General features: G+C 40.6%; 2 protein-coding genes across 2 annotated transcripts; both read left to right on the forward strand.

Moving 5' to 3' along the window:
• The first annotated feature begins 229 nt into the window (after positions 1-229).
• On the forward strand, positions 230-637 carry LOC125470194 (SKP1-like protein 1A). Its single transcript, XM_048568856.1, has one exon. It carries the CDS (start codon positions 230-232, stop codon positions 635-637), a length of 408 nt encoding a protein of 135 aa, XP_048424813.1.
• Positions 638-13,852: 13,215 nt separating this feature from the next.
• On the forward strand, positions 13,853-15,300 carry LOC125470258 (probable calcium-binding protein CML48). Its single transcript, XM_048569076.1, has 2 exons — positions 13,853-14,648; positions 14,838-15,300. The coding sequence occupies exons 1-2, from the start codon at positions 14,326-14,328 to the stop codon at positions 14,875-14,877; spliced, it is 363 nt and encodes a 120-aa protein (XP_048425033.1). The 5' UTR covers positions 13,853-14,325; the 3' UTR covers positions 14,878-15,300.
• Positions 15,301-15,521: the final 221 nt, after the last annotated feature.

The following is a 15,521-nucleotide window of genomic DNA, read 5'->3' on the forward strand; positions in this document are numbered from 1 at the left end:
CCCTTCTGCCTCGGCCCAACTTAGCTGGAAGGGAGGTAGGCGCCCTTGCACCTCTCACACTCTCTCTCTGCACACGGGCCCGAGGCTAGGAAGCCCAGCTCGCTGCTTACATCCCTAGCCCGTGCCAGGCCCAGCCCAGCGCCCCTTGTGCTCCAATCTGCTCAGCCCAAGCCGAGCCACACCAGTGGACTTGAAGAAGAAGATAACCCTAAAAATCTCTAGCGACAAGATGTTCGAGGAGGAAGAGGCAGTGGCCATGGAGTCGCAGACCATCAAGCACATAGGGGAGGATGGATGCACTGGCAATACCATTCCTTTGCCAAACGTAACGAGCGTCATCTTTGCGAAGGTCATTGAGTACTGCAGGAAGCATCGTGAAGAGGACAAGGCTATTGCTGCTGATGGCGAGAATAATTTCAAGGAGTGGGATGCCGAGTTCATGAAGATCAACCATAACATTCTCTATGACCTAATAATGGCAGCAAACTATCTCGACATCAAGGGCCGGCTTGACATGACGTGTCAGACTATGGCGGACATGATCAAGGGGAAGACACCTGAAGAGATTCACAAGATGTTCAACATCAAGAACGATTTCGCTCTAGAGGAAGAAGAAAAGATTCATAGGGAGAACTAGTGGGCTTTTGAGTGAACTGTGATTATTTAAGGGTTTTTTTAGTAACACCCCACTTATAATATAAAATGACTATTTAGGCCTAATAAAATTTAAAAAAAGAAATAATTTCTAAATACACCCCAAGTTAATTTAGACTTGTATTCTAAGATTGCTTTTCTTCAAGCTCTCAAAGTCACTCACATCCTTCATTGTCGAACAAGACCCTAACTACTAAACGCACAAAACGCAAACATATTATTTTTCATCCTCGTTCTGTAGATCTTTAATTTGCATGATTATCTAATAAGAGAAATTTTGGAATTGGAGAAAGAAAAGGGAAACTGGTCAGTTTAAAGCCAGCAATACATTTTTTTACTTTGCAGGTGCAACCTAGAAGAACAAACTGATATAATAAAATGGAATGTGTTCACAAATTTGGCTTTGACCATGATAGAACGCCAAATAGTTGTGCATGTGAATTCATATATATACATACATATATATATATATATATATATATATATATTCGGACAGAGAAGGAATAGTACAATCTTATAGGCAATCCAATTGTCAAAGAATAGATCCGCAAAAGGTATGGGCTATTTAACCCAACCGGATGAAAATGTTATAAATTAAATAGAGAATAGGGGAAATTTTTTGTTTCATACTTGACTTATGTTCCTTTGCTTGTTCATCGTCTTCTGTTTGTTCTTTGTATTGATGTGGGGTTTAAGTAGAGTGTGTGGAGCGTATATATAGCATGTGGGGTGTGAGAGTAGCATTGGAAAACATGTGGGATGTATTAAGATAAATTTTGATTTAAAAAGTATATGTAGGATGTAGTCAACAAAACATCGGGTGTGAATAAAACAACCCTTATTTAAGTACTTTTAATTTCATCACATTTAAGTTTCTTCAACTTAATTGAACAGGCTTAGCTTACTATCAAACTGTCAGTGTTATAAATGGTTTTTTACTATTTTCACTAAGATAGTCAATATCTATATGGTCATGGCCCTCTCGCAAGCTTTTCTCGAGTCTATTAACTTTTTGTATGGGTGTGTCATAACATGTAATTAGAACGAATCAAAGAAGTTTGTTTATGGGAGGACAAGGGAAACTTGTGATTTATGTTTTGGCCACTAAAGATAAATTCCTTAACATGCAAGTAAACCAAGTCCTTATTTGTAGTGTGACAAAAACCTGGCCTTGAGAGAGAGAGAGAGAGAGAGAGCCCCAAGAAAGAAATTGGTTGCTTCGTTGGTGGTTTTTGTCAGAGTTGGTGAGTTTTTGTCTTCCAATCAATAGCTTCTCTGTTCTTCAGAATTTGATTGATTTGATTAGAAATTAGTGCAAAAATTAGGAAATTTTGATGTTTATTTATTAAATTTGAAAAGGGTTTTTTATTTTTTATATTTTATTTTTTATTGAAAATGAGAGTTTCCCCCTTAAAACTTATTTTCTCTCACTTAAAACCCATTCTCCTTATTTTTTTCAGACATAAACCCCATTTAGTAGAGTCCAACTAAGCAAATTTCCTTACCAAGCTTGGTATGTCAGTTTTTATAATTCTCGTGTTCCTAAAATACTCTCATAGAGTGTAACGTGGGTTAGGTTTGACTTATAATTAATCATAAATTTTACATTTTATTATTTTCAATGCAATTAAATGTCAATTAACCTATTATTTGATTAGGATATTTTTTACCAAAAATTGTTTTATCGTGAAACTAGCTTACCTGATTAGCATGCAATATATAATATATATAAAAATATATTATGGTGTTTTACGTTGAGACATGGACAAATAATTTCTGTCAAAAAAATTATACAAAATAATGGTTGTATTTTTTTCTTTCCATAGAAAATAATTTACCTATCTATATGTTAGTACCCACTTAGAATAGAAATCCTGTAAAAATAATTTACCTACCCATAGGTGTGATGTTGTAAAGAAAAAATGTATATGATTACTTTGGATATTATAAGTAATAATAAGACGGTATTATTTGTGACATCTCACATCGTCCAGGGAAGTGGATCCTATAAGCCTTATATGTATATTCTCATTTCCACCTAGCACAAGACTTTCTGGGAACTCACAGGCTTTGGATTCCGTAAGAACTCCGAAGTTAAGCGAGTTTGGGCGAGAGCATTCCTAGGAGGGGTGACCCACTGGGAAGTTCTCGTGTGAGTTCCCAGAAACAAAACCGTGAGGGTGTGGTAGGGGCCCAAAGCGGACAATATCATGCTACGGTAGAGTCGAGCATGGGATGTGACATTATTTATATAGGTAAATTAATAAGGGGAAGTGTTATTGGCATTCCAACATTCTCATTCTAGACTTCTCACAAGTGTATTTTTCTTTGCAAATATAGAAAGTTTGGAGTGTAGAATGAGATTTTTGGAGTGCCAATAACAATTCCCTTAATAAATTGATTGGTAAATTAGTATGTACTACAAAAATGTAGATAAATTAGCTTGTAACAAAAAAATGTATGTAAATTAGTGAATTTTTTTTAAAAATATAGGTAAATAGTTTGTATCAAAAGAATGTAGGTCAATTAGTTTGCATCATAAGAATGTAGGTAAATTAGTGAATTTTTAAAATATAGGTAAATAGTTTGTAATACGTGGTTTTAAAACAAGAGCTCAATTGCTCATTGCTAGCATAATTGAAGGTAAGTAATAATAATATTTATTGACATATTTAGGTCATTGTGGCATAAGTTGTAAATATTTTATAAGGATATGTCATTTATTTGCCAACATGCAGACTATTTGAATTTTGGGTTTTATTTGGATGTTTAATATGAGGTGGGTTTTTGTCTAGACAATATCAGTTACAAGGGCCTATCTAAACAACCCTATTTTTTATTTTTTTATTTTTTTAATTTCAGATGGCATTTTATAAATACGGATTTTCTCTCAATTGAATTTATGGTTTCTTTTCTGGGGTGCTAAGCTTAATCAAGATATGAGTTCTTAACTTCTTACCAAACTTTAGTGTCCATTTCAAATTTCAATTGTGAAATCTTTAGTCATTGGGTCAGCATCCTATTTTATTTGACCTGATAAAAATGGTTTGCCCCTTTCAGCTTGTAGATTGTTTTCTTTCCCTTTTATATCAAAGCATTAATCTAACTCTTCTTACTTTATTAATTTGCCCTAAATTTTTCGATATAGGGCCCAAGGAATTTGCTGCGCTCTGGACTTGTCTTTGACAATGGTTAGTGTGGAGTCAAAAATAATCACAAGGCGGCATATGGATTTTTGGAAGAAAATGACAAAGTCACCCCTCAGACACACCGGTTGTCCTACGCGCGAGCAGTGGATAATCAGCCAAAGTGTCCAAAATAGGTAACAAATTCCAAATTATCTCATCCATCCTCATCGTAGGTAATTACTTCATAACCTACAAATTATTCCATATAAATGGAGATTAATTGGCTAATTAATGGATTAATTCCTAATTAATCCATTAATCACCAATTAAATCACCATTTTCACACAAAAAACCTCTAACCATTCCCTATGCATATGACCCTATTTTCTCTAAAAAAGTAGTTCCACATTCTTGCAAAACTCTCAAAAACTCTCCGAACACTTTTCTCTCTAAATTCTAACTTTGACATCGGAGGTTCTTCGACCAAAGCCCCCCATTCATCGTGGGCGTGTGAGGCTCTTGACCTTAACCTAAGGTGTTATTTGTTTTGTAGGTGCAATTTTGTCCAAGAACAATGAGGAAGAAATTTGCATCCACAAATTGGTGCTTTCATTGAGAGTTGAAATTCACACTCGTAGAAGACTCTCACATAAAAAGGTTTTTTCTCTATTTTCTAGTCCACTTGTATTTTTCGTACGTTCTTATTATTAGAATTTTTTATTTGCAAAGATTCTTTGATAAAACGAAAAAGAGAAATACAATGGCTAGAAATTTAGAAAACTCCACAAGTGAAAATTTCAATATTCAAGAAATGGGACCGCGGCGATCCACGAGACTAAATGTGACCCTAGGGGGAGCGGCACCACCACCACAAGGTTCCACCATGGGAGCCACCGCGGTGGCCACCCGCGGCAAGGTCCATGGCACCACTACCACGGCCCAAGCCGTGCAATCCAAGGCTCATGGCACCAAGGCCATAACCCAAGCCATGTCACTTCAAGCCCAATGCATTGCCAAGTCGAGCCCTAGCTTCGCACCCACGTGTGCCACACGTCGAGCAGCCCACTGCCGTGGCCCAACCTATTCCTGCTAAGCAGTCTACTCTCGTGGCCCAGCCTGCTCCCATGGTACAGCCTGCTCCCGTGGCCCAACCTGCTCTCGCAACCCAGTCTGCTCCTGTGGCTTTCCAAGCAGCCCAAATCGGTCCAAGACTAATTCAACCGTCCCGGCTCCAAATTTCGAAATCGATGATTAAACCGGCAGCATTTTCACCATATTTTTCTACAGATTTGACATTTCCCAGCTCAAATCTCGCGTTCGGAGTCTACCACACTTCCATTGCTCAAGGAGAAACATTTCTTCCAAGCTCTTCCAATTCAAATGGCAAACAACACTTATCTCAACAAGTCATAGAGTTGACGAGTACCCTAGCACAGCAGACAACCTTGGTGAACCAGCTCTTGTAGCGCACCAAGATCCAACGTGTTCCAAACGAGGTGTCTCGAAGAAGGATAAGAGCAGACGAAGAACTTCTCCAGCAGCGTCCCAATAAGCAACCACTTGACCAGCCAAGAACCGAGCGTTTGGGCAGAGTACACTCCCGATTGGGCCTCCGAGATAGCGTATAATTCTGTCTTATTGCGTGGAGGAACATACACTCTCGTCTAGGCCCACGGACGAGCATACACTCACGGTTGGGGCCATACTCTGATAATCAATATGAGCAATCTTCCAAGTGAAGTGGTCATTCGCGGCTAGGCCCGTAAAGAGCATCTTCCACATCATATCGGAGTAGGCAACACAACGGACAGAAATAAGCAGTCACTCAATCCGGCTCAAGTTCAACCAACAGCCTGCGAAATCCCTCGCCTGCCAGGAATCCACCATATGCACCGCTGCCGCGGCATAGACTAGCCGAGCACGTAGAAGAGCAGCCTAGACCAGCAGGTCAAGACTGGGGGTAGCCAAGAGCTCCACTACACCAACAAAGGCAAATTCAGGAAGAAGTATAGAGGCTTCTAAATAAGCGAGCGCATGATTTCCAACATAACGAAGTGGCCGATGAAGCATTACGACGGGACATAACCAACATAAGCAAGTCACCTTTCACGAACGAGATCGAGCAGGCAGAGCCTCCATGCGAGTTCAACATGCCACATTTCACATCTTTCAAAGAGGATGAAGACCCGGATAGACACTTAAAGCACTACCGAAGTGCAATGATCCTCTATCAAAACAACGACAATCTCATGTGCAAGATATTCACCACCACTCTACAAGGCGAGGCGCAAGATTGGTTCTACACCCTGCCGCCACAATCTATCTGAAGTTTAGACAAACTTTCTTTGGTTTTTACCAAAGAATATTCATCTTATCGCTCAATCAAAAAGAAGTCTGACCATTTGTTCAATGTCAAGAAAAACCCAAAAAAGTCGCTTCGTGACTATGTGAAAAGGTTCAAAGTAGATAAGGCAAGGATAGTCGGATGCAATGACTCGATAGCTAGAGTAGCCTTCCAAAAAGGACTTCCAGCAGACCACCCACTATTCGGAAAATTGATCATGAAAGAAGATCTTACTTTAGCAGACTTTTTTGCTCTGGCAGAGAAGTGTGCACATTGGGACGAGGCACGCCAATGCACATTCAAGGACTTGAAGAAGTACCCAACATCACTTCCCAACTATCCAAACCGGAAGCAGAGGAGGACTCATTCACATGTTTGACGGTATCTGAAGCAGTAATAAGGTCTACCATCATACGAGAAAAGCTGGGGGCCCGACTACCTGTATTCCACAGTTCAAAAGCTCTCATCGATGCTGTCAGAAATTCAAAAGGTAACTTTGGCGATAGTTGTTGCAACCCGAAAGCTTAAGTTTTACCTTTAAACGCACGCAGTCATCCTCATGATGCATTATTCTGCCCAATCCAAACGCGTGACGATAAAAGGCGTAAACCCTGGCGAATGCAAAGTTTTCTAATGAACGCAACAACTCGGCCCAAAAGACATGCCAAGGGCAGACGAACACTGGAAGGACACATTCGGAAGCAAGGTTTGTCCTCATCACCCTAAAAGATTATACATAAGAACAACATGTACCGGCAGTTGAGCACTACCTCCTACTGGCCCTAGCCGACCCTTACTCCATAATTTAACTCTAGAATGGTCCAATACCGGTAGTTGAGCATCTCCTACTACTTGTAACATGACCCCAGCTCCACGACTCCCTACCATGCACCAAGATGCTAAGTAGTTAGTACAAAAGTACGACCGCTGCCAATGCTACAAATCGATACCAGTACTACTTGCCAGCGAGGTACACCAGCATACGAGTCATTGGCCGTTCATGTAGTGGGCAATCGACCTGGTAGGACTTATGCTGCCTACTTCTAGGGGCAAAGGCATAATGATCGAGGCAACCGACTACCTCACCAAATGGGTAAAAGCAGAGCTCAAGGCGACCACGACTTAAACGGACATAGGGCACTTCATATGGAGGAACATCATTTGCCGATTTAGCATCCTACAGTCTATCGTCACTGATAACGGCTCGCAATTCGTGGCCAAAGGTATGGCGAAGTTCTTCCAAAAGTATGGCATCAAGCAACATATGTCCACGCTAAGATATCCTCAAGGCCATGCGCGGGCCGAAGCATCCAACAAGATGATCCTTGACTGCCTTAAGAAAACCCTCACCAACAAGAAGGGAAAATGGCCAGACGAATTCCCCGGATGTCTATGGGCATATTGCACCACCAAATGACGAGCAACCGGTGAGACTCCTTTCTCTTTGGCATTTGGCTCCTTAGCAATCATTCATCCCAATGTCATCAAGTCAAGTATCACCGCTCTACTACCAAGCATTGAGCAGAACAGTAAAGAGATAGCCACAAGCCTAAATCTAGCAGATGAGAAGTGCGAGCAGACCATCACTCGCATCGCAGCCTACCAGCAGCAGCTCCTCTCCAGCTACAACGAAAAGGCCAAGATCCGGCAGTTCTCTCCTGAAGATCTAGTCCTAAGAAAAGCATTCATCATTGCCCACAGAGAAGGCTCCAAAAAGATGGATCCCATCTGGGAAGGTCCGTACAAGATCAACAGAGTAGGCGGCAAGAGTAATTACACCCTTGCCACCATGAAGCGATAAAAAGATCTAAAAACAGTGAAGCACCTACAATCTGAGGAAGTACCATGTGTGACCTCTCACTACATCAAAGCCCGAATACTCAAATAGCTCGACGAGGACCACCTCACAAGCCAATGACTATCCAGTTGTTATGCAGTTCTTACCTTGCAGCTAAGTTCTCGTTCGTTTCACTCGTTTTTCAATGAGGAATTTAGAAGTAATCACAACATGGCTCGACTACATGCTTACAACAATTGATCACTCCTGCACTTCAAAAGAAGACTACGCCCTTTGTAGGGACTCATCGTAGGAATTACGCTCCCCGAGGGACCAACCATGTTCTCGAGTGTGAGAGGGTAGACCAATTCACCAACACCTATATGGGTCAGCTCTCCAAGACGGGAGGATAAACTCTACACTTCGAATATCCATACGTGGATGAGCTTGGCTGCCCTAGTATAACTAGATGCACGATGGCTTGCGCTGGGATTCCTAGAAGTAGCCACAATGGTCTTTTTTAAGGCTTAGCTAGCTGAAGGATTTTGGGTCTTTTGGCTTAATCCGTGGGGAACCGGGCCCTAAAGACGGAGGGGGCACATTACGCAGTACATCTAATGAACGGCTACCTTGGAACCCTAAAGTTGCTACCGAGTGCACTAAGGTAGCCTACGGTTTCCAGAAAACTACCTACGGCTTGCCCTTCGGGCAGTAAAGCCATGCTAGACTTTTACAACCGTACATTTTTGTGAAAGGTTAAACAAGTTAACGTGCATATACAAAGCTTTATCCACTGCCGACATGCTATGTAGTCCATAAGCTCACCTCTGCCAAGCGTGCAACAACTTACACCAAGTCCTAAAGTGTTGTGATACTTGCTACACAACCTACAGAATTGGAGAAAACCAAAGTTAACAGCCTAGTGGTTACACGGATTTGTCTGCTTCTGTAAGTAAGGCATCCAGTTGCCAACCCTTGATAGGAGCATATTCATGCGACTTAATTAGCTTGTTCTCGTGCATTTATGTTGTGTTTACTTAGTTGTTTTAGTGTTTAAGGCCACTTTTGTGTATTTTCAGATTATAAGGCCAAAGTGTGCAAGAAGATGCAAATTGGAGTCTTTTGGAGCGAAAGAGGAATGAATGAGTTGAAGACTTGAAGAAACGACGAAATCCTACTCCAACGATGAATTCTTACCAAAACGAGGAATCCTACTCAAACAATGTTTCCTATTTTAGGAAAGTTAACCCTAAGTTTCCCGTTTTGGTAACCTTTCCTAAACTTAAACGTCCGTATTTTCTAGCCACTTTGACGGCCTTATAGGCACTTTAGGACACAAAACCAAGGCCCTAGCCCTATTTCCCTTCCTAGCCGCACCTTTATAATTATGTTTTAATTTCCTATTTTCGTAAGCCTTTGATTTAATTTTAAATAAGCTAGGGTTTGAATTTCTTAAACCCTACACATTTTTACAATTTAGCCGCACCCTAGGGGGGGTTTTAGTGGATTCCTTTTAGCCACAAAAAACAGGCAGCCACCATCCCATTTATGTTCTTCCTTGGGCGGTGCATTCCATGATTTTGTTCACCCTAATTGACTTTGCCGCAACCATCATATCCCATATATATTATTCAGCCATTAACCCTTTTTAAAACCTAGCCGCAATTCCCATTCATGCCATATTTTTATGCAGCCACCATTTACTTTTTCCCATTCTTTTTCCATCAATCCGTGCATACACATTCACCCTAAAATAATCTGCCATTCAACCTAATATTCTATCCTAAGCCGTGACTAACCTCCCAATTTCTCCAATTGCGGCAGCCATCATTCTCCATCCGTCCACACCATCCAAAAACCCTAATTCTTTCCCATTAATTTCCCGAAGCCACCATAACATTCCATTCTCTCCATAATTCCCATTATAATCCGTGCAAAAACCATTCCAGCCGTAAGACCTTCACACCATATTCTCTCCAGTCCGCAGCCTTACCATCCATTCTCCTTCCATTCCACACCTCCACACACCTCCACACACCCTTGCCGCACCACCTTATCACCATAGATCCATCCCTAAACCAGAAAATCAACCAAAAACACAAGAAAACCAATCTGCCGCAGAAGGAGAAGAGGAAAGAGGAGCTTCGACGCGCACCAATTCACGTGGATTCGTTGGGCGTTCTAGGTGTAATCAATCCTTTGTGCTTTATGTTTAAATTCATTTGTAATTCTCTTTTTGTGAACATGAGAGGCTAAATCCCCCTAGTTAGCTAGGGGGTGATTCGAAACCATGTTTATGCTTGCAATATGAATTGATTATATTTGGTTGGAATTTCATAAGTTGTGGATTCAATTTGTTTAACTGCTTGATCGATAACTTATTTATGTATGTTGATTGAGAGTGCACGCTTAATTTTCATGCATGAATATGACGCTAGAATATAAGTGAATTTCACCTAATAGTTATGAACTTATTTTCACAAGTAGTGGAGGTTGCTTATAAACAATCGCGTTAAATAAATTCTTGGCATAAGTTTCATGCAATCATAGTAACGAATGCTTCGTCAATGCTTATGTTTTTCATAGAACTTAATGATTCTTGCTTGTATCTCTATTATGCAATTCATGTAGGGAACTTGTGGGGAATGCTTTGGGTTGTCGCATGCAATCATCCAATTCATTAACTTAAGGAAAACTTGACGGTTAATTTAAGCAGACCTAATTAACCTGGGGTGTTGAGTTTCATAATTTATCGAAAGACCAACTGAAAATCAGTTTGTATGCAAGTGTAACATGTGTGGAGAAGAACCTTCTAGCTAGCATTCATTCCATATTTCATTACATTCATATTTAAATTCTGCCGTTAAATTACAATTTGTGCATTTAATTTATTTTCGTCAAAATCTCAAACCCCCTTTACCTTAGTGTCTAATTTAGTTAGAAAGTGTCTTAATTTGTGTTTATAAGTGTTTTGTATTCTTTGAGTCTTTTGGTTTGTTTTAGTGTTTTAGTGTTTTAGTGTTTAGTTTTGCATTCTTTGAGTCTAGTTTAGTGTTTTTAACGTTTGTTTTACGTTTTTGAGTCAGTTTCCAAGTGATTTAGTAATCCCTCCTAATCCCCGGTCTAGAACGATCCCTACTTGCATCTTTACTACAATTGTCACAAGAGGGTTTTAATTTGTGTGCTTACTTAGTTCGCATCAACCCTATGGCTAACAACTTTGCAAAGTTCTATACCAACACCTACGGCTGCATAGACTACGCGGGTCTGTCTGCTTATAGAAAAGTAGCAAGTCTGCCATTAGTCTATAAAGTCTAAATGTTAGGGCATGAACAAAATAAGCGAATGAAAGATGTTTAAAAACAACGTGAATAGGCCAAAGGAGTTCAAGAAAAACAAAAGCTACAAGGAAAAACAAAGAAAATCCTAAAGGCTACCTAGAAGACTACACTTCAACAACTTGGACATCCTACGACTACTCGGTTGCCACACCTTCAGCAACCACGACACTTTAGCAGCGGCATCTTCCAGCACTTCACCCCCAGCTGCCCTAGCCTGGGCACTAATTTCTTCAACTACTTCACCAATGGAGGCCTCAAAAGTAAAAGCAAGCAAGTCTTCCGGAGAAATAGGGAAGGTCTCGAAACCTCGAGCCTATCCTCGAGCAGACCAACACAGATGTGTTGCAGCTTATCCACTTCCTTCTTCAAACTTTCATTGATCTTCAGTACATCTTGAAGTTCTAACACTTGGGGTTTAAGCTTATCGACGATTCTCTTGAAGTGGATCACTTGATTATAAGTAGCAATCAACTCTTCATCCTTTGCATAAGTAGCAAAATAAAGCTCAGAAACTGCAAACTCAAGATCTTGAATCTGAGGTATGTAACATCCAATCTCCTTCTCTGCACTTTCATACTTAACTCGGATCTCGTCAAGCCTAGTCTTCAAGATAATAATCTCTTAGCGAGCAGTCTTAAGCTGCAAAGAAGTGGGGGCAGAAATATTATACCCCTTTAAAGCAACGAGCTCATAGTCCAACCTCTTGATCTCCTCGGACAAGGAATAAGCTTCAATTACCATAGTCTTCACCACCTCCTTAACAGCCTTACTATATATGCATCATAGCAAGCAGAACAGTCCTTCTATATTGGGTCGTATGCTTCACAAAGGAACTTGGGCAAACAAACCTTTCTAATGCCATCAACAAACTTGGCATAAGTGTCTATGTCTTCAAGCAAATCTAGTTTCAAGAGCACACATATCTCAGTAGTTTCTTAGAAGTAGGCTTAATGGATTTCTCACAGCTGCCCACGTGAGCAGTTTCCTCCTTCCTAGCAGGCGAATCATTCTCAGCAGTAGAATGAGTGGGCATTAACGCCACTTTAGCAGCTGAGTCCACTTTATCGCTCTTCATAATAGCAAACCTTTCTGAATGAGAACCGAACTTAGCTCCCAACGGATGTCTTGGCATAGACCTCGGCATTAAGAGCATGACAAGACCTCTACACTGAGCAATATTATTAACAATCAAATTAGCCATTCTTGACATAGCAGACGCCACATGCTCAAATCGAGCAGCCTTATTTTTCTTCCCATTGGAAGAACTCATGTCAATCACATGCCTCTTGACAGCAGATGGACCCTCACGAGCAGCGGAGGAAGTTTTCAGTTTTTTCTTAACCAGCAACTCTTGAACAGACGAGGAAAATCTCTTCTTTCCACCTTTATTCACAGTAGGCTCCACTATAATGATCAGACGATATTCACGGTACTTAGCAGGGGAACTCAACCCATACTGGTTTTTTCCTCATTTTTTCTCTCAGACCAGTAGACAAGAGGCCTGCATGCCCAACATTTCAGCAACCTATGAGGCCCTCGACCTCCTTATCTCTCTTAATCGCAGGCCTGGCCCGTGTCAGGTCCAAGAGCCCAAAGGGCATGAGCCATGCGACTTGCCTAGCACTGCGCCCCAACTCCACAATCTGCGACCACAGTCGCACAAGCTGCCCTTTGCTTTAGCCAAGCCGAGTAGCCTAAAGCAGTGGTCCCTGCCACAACACCTCGTCGGCCCATACCGAGCCGACTCCTTGCCCCTGCCAGCTGACGTGCCGCACTACCCCGACGGCTGCCCCACGATAGCATTATCCAAGAAGAAGACAAGAAATTAAGTTTTATTACATTGGTGCGGCACGGAGAAGACGAAGAAAGTAACGAAAGATGGTCATTTGCATGGGCAAGATGTAGAAGATTGCTAGAGGACGAGGAACAAATATCCTCTAAGCTCTCTCTCTCTTGTAGGTTAGAATAAATCACTCTCCAAAGATGATTTAATAACCCACTTAAGGTGGACTTAAATAGGCTTTAAGAGAAATTTATTTCCCTTTCCTAGAAGAATCTAATTTCATATTAAAGAGGGAATCTACATCAAAATAAGAAGCAATCATAAGTTTCCTAGAGCAAGAAGATCTCTACACCTGCTGCCCTTTCCTACGAGTAGCCCAGCAGGTGTAGGGGCATTTGTGGAGCCAAAAATAATCACAAGGCGATACGTGGATTTTTGGAAAAAAGGACAAAGTCACCCCTAAGACACACCAGTTGTCCTACGCGCGAGCAGTGAACAATCAGCCAAGAGTGTCCAAAATAGGTAACAAATTCCAAATTATCTCATCCATCCTCATCTTAGGTAATTACTTCATAACCTACAAATTATTCCATATAAATGGAGATTAATTGGCTAATTAATGGATTAATTCCTAATTAATCCATTAATCACCAATTAAATCACCCATTTTCACACAAAAACCCTCTAAGGGCCGGCTACCTCCATTCCCTATATATATGACCCTATTTTCTCTAAAAAAAAAAGTAGTTCCACATTCTTGCAAAACTCCCAAAAACTCTCCAAACACTTTTCTCTCTAAATTCTAACTTTTGCATCGGAGGTTCTTCGGCCAAAGCCCCCCCTCCCCCATTCATTATGGGCGCGTGAGGCTTTTGGCCTTGACCTAAGGTGTTATTTGTTTTGTAGGTGCAATTTTGTCCAAAAACAAGGAGGAAAAAATTTGCATCCACAGCAAGTAATTATCATCGGTTTCTCGCTTTTATCATAAGAATCTCACCTTATGATTTTGTTAATGGCTTAGAGTTTAGGGTGCTTCCGGTCCCGTTCATGCAGCCTGAAGAATGCTTTGGTTTTTGTTAATATATAGCATGCAGTAGGTACTATTGCAAGGATTGAGGCGCATTTGTTTGATGGTTCAACTCTTAATTCATGTAACCTACTCTAGAACTATTTCAATTGTCTAGTGGTGAAGCTCTATGCCATTTGGTTCAAATAACCGCTAAATATGTTTCATATGGTTGTTTGATAATCTAGTTTGGGTAACCCAATTGAGTCTTGTCATACACTGCCAATCTGCAATGCCGTTTTTAGGGGTCAGAGACTCAGAATGCTGCCTGACTTCCTACTTGTCTGAAGAAAATGTCCTTAGATTTTATAAAATCGATCCCATGTTCTCTTTGCTACAAACTGTCACTCTGAATTATGGTTTGAACCTGAAATTGCAGTCGATATTCGAGAGGTATGACAAAGATAGGAGTGGAAAGATTGATTCGATGGAACTCAGAGATGCACTCTACGGTCTAGGCCTTGCCATGCCACCTTCTGTTCTTCAACTTCTGATTTCCAAGTATGATGATGGAAGTGGCCGCAGGATTGAACTAAACTTTGACAGTTTCGTGGAGTAAGTCTTCTAATCTAATGTAGTGGAAACTTTCTTTGGCTAATCTGTGAATTAGGACCACTGCTCAAGCGAAATCACGTCTAAATGTATGACATTACCGTTAGACATTTCGCATGACTTGTTTCGTTCTCCCTGAGAATCAATTCGTGGCTATGCTTCTTCTGACATCGCGTTTTGTTTGATATGCAGATGCGGGATGATTGTGAGGGTGAGCAAATTGCGAGGTTGACGCATTTCTTTAAGCAAATAATGCAGTGTGCGATTTGACAAAGAAACAGCTATCTTTTGTTTTGAATTTTTTTGCTGGAATTTCCTAACTACATATAAATATTGTTCTTATTTTGATTTCAGGGTTTGACCGATAGGTTCAAAGAGAAAGGTCGGTGGTATACTGGTTCAGCAAATTTTGGTTACGACGAATTTATGTCTATGGTCATCCCATTTCTTGTGTCGTACAATTGATTTAGCCTTCCTCTTTTTAAGTATTTAGTTTGTAAAGAATTTCGTGTTACACTGTTTTGTGTTTGCTAGTGGGGAATTTGTAGTGTACATTAGGCAAGCTTTATGCATTTGAATTGTAAAAAATTGTTCCCATTGTATATTTGATTGTTGTGTTATAAATAGGCAAAATGAGAGAATTTTTGCTAGAGAATTGGAACTGGTGCTCTACTTTTTTTTTTTAATTGTGTCGAACTACGTAAATGAATGAGGAAGGAGGAGAGGAGATGGAAACGTGGACTATTACTTTCTGCTTTTGATCTGTGTTGTTGTACGGGTATGATACAAGCATACCTCTATATGTATCGAGTTTTTCATTGGACACCTCTTTCAATGCATGTAGAAAAGTTACACACCAAAATAGTAAAAAAAATC

This window comes from the organism of the source record quoted next, unplaced genomic scaffold, assembly GCF_019419815.1.
Source record: "Pyrus x bretschneideri cultivar Hongxiangsu unplaced genomic scaffold, Pyrus_bretschneideri_v1 Contig5, whole genome shotgun sequence".
NCBI classification, from domain to species: Eukaryota; Viridiplantae; Streptophyta; class Magnoliopsida; order Rosales; family Rosaceae; genus Pyrus; species Pyrus x bretschneideri.